The 8353-nt window shown below is 37.4% G+C and overlaps 1 protein-coding gene across 2 annotated transcripts; it reads left to right on the top strand.

Moving 5' to 3' along the window:
* Positions 1–718: 718 nt before the first annotated feature.
* LOC103480196 (protein C-ets-2-like) lies at positions 719–6579 on the top strand. 2 transcript variants are annotated; one of them, XM_017310301.2, is made up of 7 exons: positions 719–1428; positions 2898–3017; positions 3123–3320; positions 3924–4085; positions 5075–5296; positions 5378–5496; positions 6204–6579. In XM_017310301.2, the coding sequence occupies exons 1-7, from the start codon at positions 1404–1406 to the stop codon at positions 6426–6428; spliced, it is 1071 nt and encodes a 356-aa protein (XP_017165790.1). In that variant the 5' UTR covers positions 719–1403; the 3' UTR covers positions 6429–6579. The 2 variants fall into 2 exon arrangements, with proteins under 2 accessions (XP_017165790.1, XP_008433295.1); XM_008435073.3 differs by having other exon boundaries at positions 719–3017.
* The last annotated feature ends 1774 nt before the right edge of the window (positions 6580–8353 follow it).

The raw sequence follows: 8353 nt of genomic DNA, 5'->3' as shown, positions 1-8353 counted from the left end.
TGGCTTTTATAGAGTTTTTTTAATTTTATAAATTTTTATGTCTGGAAAAATCTGCAGAATTTTATATCAAACAGGAATACATTTGTTCATAAACAGACATAATTAGACACTGTACTTCAACAATGTTGATCCTTTAACATGACTTGGAGAGCTCAGATATTCTCTATTTCTCTTTGCTCACTTGTGCCAATGTAACCTGAAATACTGATAAACTCACATACAGAGAGCTTGTTCACATCAACCACGTTTAACACTCAGGTGCTGAAGGCGAGTCCTGCTGGTTCTTTTTAGGCAGCAGTACCTTCTAACACAATCATCCAGGCGAGGAAGAGAGAAGTAGGAGACGAAAAACAAAACCTCTCCAGAATCATAGTGATCAAGACTATTCAGATCTGTTGATGATGCTCTTGAATCTCCCTTTAATAAAACAGAACCTGTAGCTGAGGCAGGCCTGCTTCAGTCAAACAATTGAAAGAGAAACTGCTTCTTAGACATTATGAGTTCATCTTTTATTCTTTTACTGTCTGAGTTTTTATTAGTTTTCTTTCATTTTTTTCCTTAAAAAATATACTGCTCAAAACAATAAAGGGAACACTTAACACAATATAACTCCAAGTAAATCAAACTTCTGTGAAATCAAACTGTCCACTTAGGAAGCAACACTGATTGACCTGACCAGGGTCCCCGTTGTCAATCAGTGTTGCTTCCTAAGTGGACAGTTTGATTTCACAGAAGTTTGATTTACTTGGAGTTATATTGTGTTGTTTAAGTGTTCCCTTTATTTTTTTGAGCAGTGTATATATATTTATATTATTTATTTTATTTTTTTGTATTGCTGTATTCCTATTATATAACATTTTGGATTAATTAGAACAGTTAAGATGCACTTTTTCATTGCTCAGAACATTAATAACTGTTGATTTTTAAACTGAATTTTGTTCAGTTCAGTTTCTTCACAGCACAAACCTAAACCAAAGTACTCACTGGTGAAGATGGCAGCACAAAAATCATCAGAAGACACTTTGCAGGTCAAAAACAAATTATGCTCCTACAATATATGTATCTCCTAAATAATAATTGTATCAAAAAGAAATTTAAAATTACCCCTATAACACTTTACAATGTGGACTTGAGAATAAAATAGCTGATCAATCATCAGAATAGAGATTATTAATGATTTTTAATAATCAGCCTGGGGAAAAAGATATTAATCAAATCATGACATCACATCATATTCTCTCTTTGGTTTCCAGGATCTTCACTTTGCTTTAAATCTTTGTCTTTAGTCCTACCCACATGTGGATGACTGAGAGTCACAGCCTGTCCCCACCTTCAGACCCTGCGCTCAGATTAAAGGCTCATTCCGCCCTGCAGGATCTCCTGCTTTCCTCCACCTGATCTCCATGGAGATGGACTCCCATACGTATGGTAAGACTTACCTCTTTCATTTCATTTCCATAGGATAATGCATTTAAGATACATTTCACATTATTCATAGTGTACAAAATGTTGAGCAACAGACTGCTTATGAATCATAAACTCAGGATTTAACTTCATATCAACTTATTCGTAGAATAATAATAAATAACACTAAACTATGCAGGTATATTTCCAATCTGTTTCATAATTATTTTTACCAGTTTCACCTGGTAGTGGATTACAAGATTGTTCATCAGCAAATATTAAATGATGAACATCAGCAGTGTTCTGCAGTGTTGACCAGGTGTGTGTGTGACTGTTTTACACACTAAAACTAAAAGTCATTTCATTAGAAGTTTAATGCGTCACTCTGCCGTTGTTGTTAGAACAAATCTGCTCTTTCAGCCTGTAATAATGAAACCAAGAAATTAACATAACTCACACTGTTAAATTAGAGTTTGCTTGTTATACACTGACTTTCCTTAATTGTTAAACAATTTCTAGGTGTTTTATATTGAAAATAAAAAGGCAGTGGTCAGTTTTTACGTTGGGATTCAGTCAACAAAAAATATCTCTAGATATTAGAGTGATAAAAAAAAATCTAATTAATTGCAGGCTTTGGAATTAAAAAAATCACAATTCATCACACTTAACTAATAGCTATTTAAATTCAGTTCAGTTTTGTTCTACTACTGAATCAATAAACAGAAATATGTTCATCAATGTTTACAGTGGAAAGTGGAATTTGTGGTTTTGTTTGCATGCAGCGGTTTGTCCAACCTTCAACAAACAGATGTACCTATAATGAAAATGTCTAACATTAGTAAAGTTGCAGTTTTACTCTTCATATATTTCTAAATCACCCAACTATGATAAGAAAATATTATTTTGTAATAATTGTGCAGTCATTACAGACTGCATTCTGTTAGAAATGTGACCTTACAGGTTTCCTTTCATCCTGGTCTGATTGCTGCATAATTACCCAAAAGGCAAAATAAAAACCAGAAATCATTCTGCATTAAAATCATGAGAACATAGCAACACTGGCCTGATCATCTTAAACTCTGTTTTCTCATCTTGTTATCGTCACCACAGATAACAGGATTGAAATGTTGCGGCTTTGTGGTAATATTTACTTATAAAATCTACCCTCACATATGCCGTTATTCTTATGATCCTGTTGATCATCTCTCCATCCATCACTGTGCTTCATAGCATGGCTTCATGGTGTTCTGGATCATATGGATCATAGATCATTTACTTGCCCTTGAACATCTGAGGTTTACATATTCAAACATTAATTCAGATGTTATATTTTTACACTCAGTATGATGAAATATATTAACTTTTTTTAGTCTCTTATAAAAAAGAATATTCTTTAGCAATTAACTAATGAGAATTGATGGGTGAATGTATAATAGCTGTTTCCCTCAGCTGCCTGGTACCCTGTCTGGTTGTTGTTTTGTCTTGTATCCTAGAGCTATACTCCATAGATGTCCCTCCTCTCACCCCAACCAGCAAGGAAGTCCTGAGCCAGGCTGTTCAGGCCAGTTTCTCTGGTTTTGCCCAGGAGATTATCAACCACCACTTTCCACATGGTAAACTTTCTACAGCCTCAACTTGGTTTATTTCTGGGTTGTTCTATTTAAAGTGATTTGTATTAAGACCTCTGAATTATGTACCTCTTGTATCTACATGTCTAGATCCAAGCTTGTGGTCAGAATGGGAGGTGAGCCACTGGTTGGACTGGTGCCAGGCTGAGTTCGGCCTCCACGGCTCAGAGCTGAGGGGTCTGCAGGGCAGCCAGCTGTGTGGGCTGGACAGGGAGGCCTTCCTGGGCCTGATGGCTGACTGCACTGCAGGAGAGATCCTGTGGGAGCACCTGGAGACCCTGAGGGGGGGTAAACAATTCTCAACTCAACACACCCAGCTGTTCACCAACAGCTGGGCTGCATGTTCATACAAATATAAATGACTGATTCTGCTGAGTCCCACTGCAATGACAAGACTGAAATCTATGTCATTTCATATATGTTAACCATCTTGGTTCTATATATATATATATATATATATATATATATATATATATATATATATATATATATATATATATATATATATATATATATATATATATATATATATATATATATATATATATATATATATATATATATATATATATATATATATGTGTGTGTGTGTGCGGGTGCGTGTGTGTGCGTGTGTATTAGATAGATAGATAGATAGATAGATAGATAGATAGATAGATAGATAGATAGATAGATAGATAGATAGATAGATAGATAGATAGATAGATAGATAGATAGATAGATAGATAGATAGATAGATAGATAGATAGATAGATAGATAGATAGATAGATAGATAGATAGATAGATAGATTCAGCACACAGGTAGCTCTAGATTTCACTTTCCTACTTTCCTTTTGGCTGTCAAAGCTGGGCTCTGACCAGCGTTACAGTTCAGCATCTTTTCCCCTCAGAGTACATCCAGGATCAACAGAATGAGATACTTCACTATCATTCAGCTCACAGCTCAGACCTCCACACTCTGGATCCAGTTTCTGCCCCACATGAAGGTCACAGTCTGATGAACGCAGAGGAATCCATCAGTTCTGCTTTTCTGATACCAGAAATACACAGAGGTAAAAAAACCATCGTTCATAAAAAAAACCTCATTATTATTTCATTGTTGTCATTACAGAAGGGCTACGTCATTTTCTACAGTGAGACTGTTCACTTTCAACTAGGAGAACTTTGTTACTGTTGCATGTCTGAGAACTGTGTGATAAAATCTCAACACAAAGCAGAATAGATGCAAGCTTAACATTTACTTCACCAACATGCAGAAAATCTTCATGCTGACAGACATTTTTTATTTACATTCTCCTTCCAGCCTCCAGTCCATGAATCTTAGCATTTGTCTTTTTTGTGCTACATAGAAAATAATAAGATTTTTTTGCAAGCTTTTAAGTAGATTTAAAAACAAAGTTAATAACCTTCAGCTGCTGATTTGGCTTTTGAAAACCTCCAAATTAACAGCTACAAAAGGGATGAAAATAAAATGGAATTTAATTTAGTTCACACTTCCTTCCCATTGCATCTGTCCCTGCAGTCTGACTCACCACTCAACTCAGTTTGTTATGAGGTAAGAACATTTGATGAACATTGTGTTTTCATCAAATGCAAAAGCACAGATCAGAACATCATGAACACATCATCCATGAATTAAAATAAAGAACACTCCTGGTGGAAAACCTGTTAGATGATCAGGTTCAGCAGGAGAGTAACCCTAAACATACAGCCAGAGTTAGAACGAATTGTTAGATCAAAACAAATGTATGTGTTAGAGTGGCCCAGTCAAAGTTCAGACATTAATACAATTGAAAATCTGTGGAAAAACGTGCAAACTGAGAAAAATGAATAAAGCCCAGAGGTCGTCTCTCTCAGGTTAACAGCTAAGTGCCTCAGCTGGAATTTCTCAGCTAGAGAAGAGAAACATCACATTAACAGAACTTTACATAATTCTTTCAATAAAAATGGCTTTTTTAAAGTTTTATTCTTTGAACCCATAAACTTTATAAAACAGTGAACTCTGACCATATCTTGTGTTTCTATCCCTGCTTTCTTGCAGAAACACACTTGGAGGAGAGGGCTGCTGCCAGCAGACCGCCTCCCACCGTCAGGCCACGGGCTTTGACTGCTCCACTCACTGATTTACAGCCTCTGGACGACAGAGTGTCTGATGATGCCTTCATGCTGCTGCAGAAACACGGGAGCTTCAAAGACTATGTAGGCAGCAAAACACATGTGGGCAAAGCTGTGATACCAGCAGCCATTTTAGCTGGTTACACTGGTTAGTACAGCTGTGGGGACAGAGACACTCATTTTGTCTGTCCAGGTTTATGCATTGATCAGCTGAGCCTTCCTCCCACAGGTAGTGGACCAATCCAGCTGTGGCAGTTTCTGCTGGAGCTCCTAACAGATCGCAGCTGTCAGTCCTGCATCAGCTGGACTGGAGATGAGTGGGAATTCAAACTGACCGACCCTGATGAAGTAAGAACCTGCTGACCTTCCTGTTGGTTCATCTAAACCATCTCTGCTGATCAGTAACAGGAAGGTGATTCAGTTTAATCTAAAACAGAGACTCCTATCAGAGGGAGTGAACAGCTTCACATAAATACAGAGAGCAATGAACCCAACAGTGATAGCTGAAATATTTCTTTAGGGGTCCTACTGAGTAGCTATGAGTAGTCAATAGCCTCTTTCACAAAACATTCCTGTTGTAAACCTGCTGTATAAGGTTCCTCTGGCCATCCATAGCAAACAGGTGGAGCTTCTGAAATGAGCAGGTCTGCTTATCATGCCGGCCTTTTTACAGTAATAATGTAAATTGTAATTGGTGGAAGGAGCTAAAATCTGTCCTGCAGGTGGCCTGTTAGTATCCCCTCTACTGCTGAGCAACAAGACTTTTTCATTAAATTCTCACCACCAACCTGCCACCACAAAACTTCACTGTGCTGAACCACACACATTGTTGAGGTTCAATTGTTCTGACTGTTTATCTAAAACAGTCAGAACAATTAAAAAATTAATAAAAATGAAAAATAAATAAATAAATAAAGTAGTGTAATTGCATCTTTCTTGTACAGATACATGATACTTGTACAAATACTCATCAGAGAACATCCACAATGTGACAAACACAATCTGTTTGTGTTTGTCACATTGTGGATGTTCTCTGATGAGTATTTGTTTCCCAGGTAGCTCTGCTTTGGGGAAAGAGGAAAAACAAACCCAAGATGAATTATGAGAAACTGAGTCGGGGCCTGCGCTACTACTACGACAAGAACATCATCCGCAAGACAGCCGGCAAGCGCTACGTCTACCGCTTTGTGTGCAACCTGCAGGGCCTGCTGGGATACGAGCCTGGGGAGCTACACGCCATGTTGGACGTCAGCAGCAAGACGAGCTCAGGAAGGCAATAACCAGAGACCGGACCAGCAACTCTTTTTCTAATAATGTTTTTATTATTTTTATATGATTGTTGGCAGCAGAAGTGGTGGATCAACATGCTCAATACATACTCTGTCTTTCACTGCAAAAATGTCCAAAGAAATAAATTCATGTGGCACTATTTTTTGGGGTGAAGTTGAGGTAAAAAATTACTATATCATAATTATTATTATTATTGCAGGAGTTTCTGTGTCCCTGTGTAGAGGGATCCCTGCTCCAACACAGATAAAACAAATGGCTGAAATATTTCCTCAGCATGAAGTCAGGTTATGCAGAAGTCTGGTCATTTGACTGAAATGTTCTGGAGAAGAGATGCAGACAGCAGCTGCTACTTTGTGACCTTTTATCATTATTTTTGACTGACCAGCTACAATTCTGAAAATTATGTTTATTAGCTAAAGGCTAAAATTAGGAAAGACACTTTTTGAAGTGTATTTGAAGTGAAATTCAGAGGTTGTCTGAATTTCCACAATATGTTGGACAGTCAGCTTTTAAACTGTATGACAGGTAAAATATTTAGAGTTCCCTTCCACAAGGTTTTTGTAATAGTTGTTGGAATTTAAACACACTCCTCTGTACAGAACTGGTGGAACTGGGTTAGGTTTGTAGATCACCTTCCTCACACAATCCTTAAGCTCTGTCTGCAAGTTATTCATGGGAATAAAAATCAGTACTTAGTGTTTGAGTGGCTTTTTTAATCTTTTCTGGCTTGAGACGTTGCTTCACTAAAATTAGATCTGATTCAATACAATTCATTATACCAATTTACAACAAATGTCAAGGTCCCTTACAAAAAAAACTTCAATTCAATCATACATACATTCAAATTAATCCTAGTTATCATACAATATGCTTATTTAATTATTCAAAGCAGATTCAAAAGTTACTATAAGGAAACCCAGCAGAGCATCAAGACCGACCTGCAGCGTTCAGTCATCCTGGATGAGAACGTAGAGACAATCACTTGTGGTGTCTCATTGACTTTACAGCAATCCCTCATACAGAGCGTGCATGTAGAGACAGTGGAGAGGAAAAACTCCTCTTTAACAAGAAGAAACCTCCAGCAGAACCAGAACCTGGCTCAGTGTAAACAGCAATAAAATGTATAAAGGTAAATATTATAGGTCTCTCTCATTATTTTTGGCATTTAGGAAATAGAAATAAAACTTTTTGCAGTCATAGCTGATTTAAAACAGAAACAGTTCTATATAAACTAAAGTAACAGGAATAAAGGTGATGTGTGAATATTTCTGGGTTTTTATGAATGTGACTTAGCAAAAAGTGGTTGCCATTTTGTTTATATTTTTTTGTTTGTTTTTCAGTGTAAACATTTGTTCCTAAACTTAAAGACTTTTGTACATCCACCCAGGCTGTCAGAATGATGGAAGAGTTCTGCATGAGGGTGGAGCACAAATCAAGGGAAAGGAAAATGTCCGAATGCAGTCATTTATGATAATGAATCCTTTATTGTGTTTATTCAGTGACTATGCAGCCGTATGGAGAGATCAGAATGTCTTATTTTAAATTACCAGCTGACTTGTGATGTGATTTTCTCCATCACAGAGCAGGAGAACTGAAACAGGCTGAGGGAGGATTACTTCCACCACTCACCCACCAAGAGCTGCTAATGGAAGAGCCGAGTGTCTGGTGGTCAGCATGGCTGCCACTCAGAACAGAACAGAGCTGAACAATCACATCATCCATATCATTTACACTAGAGGAGGGAGCCGGGGGGCTCTGAGTCACAGCAGCAACAAGAGGGAACCACAGAGAGGAGCTAATGTTATTCAAACCATCTCTGGTTTTACCTCATGATGACACATCACGACATGTAACTGTAGAGCACACAGTAAGGCCCAAAGGTATTCATACCTCAGATACATTCAGGTTTAAAGTA

The sequence above is a fragment of the Poecilia reticulata genome, chromosome 18 (assembly GCF_904066995.2).
Source record: "Poecilia reticulata chromosome 18, P_reticulata-male-v2, whole genome shotgun sequence".
In the NCBI taxonomy this organism is placed as follows: Eukaryota; Metazoa; Chordata; class Actinopteri; order Cyprinodontiformes; family Poeciliidae; genus Poecilia; species Poecilia reticulata.
The sequence above is the reverse complement of the archived record's forward strand: the minus strand, read 5'-3'. Positions and strand labels throughout refer to the sequence as shown.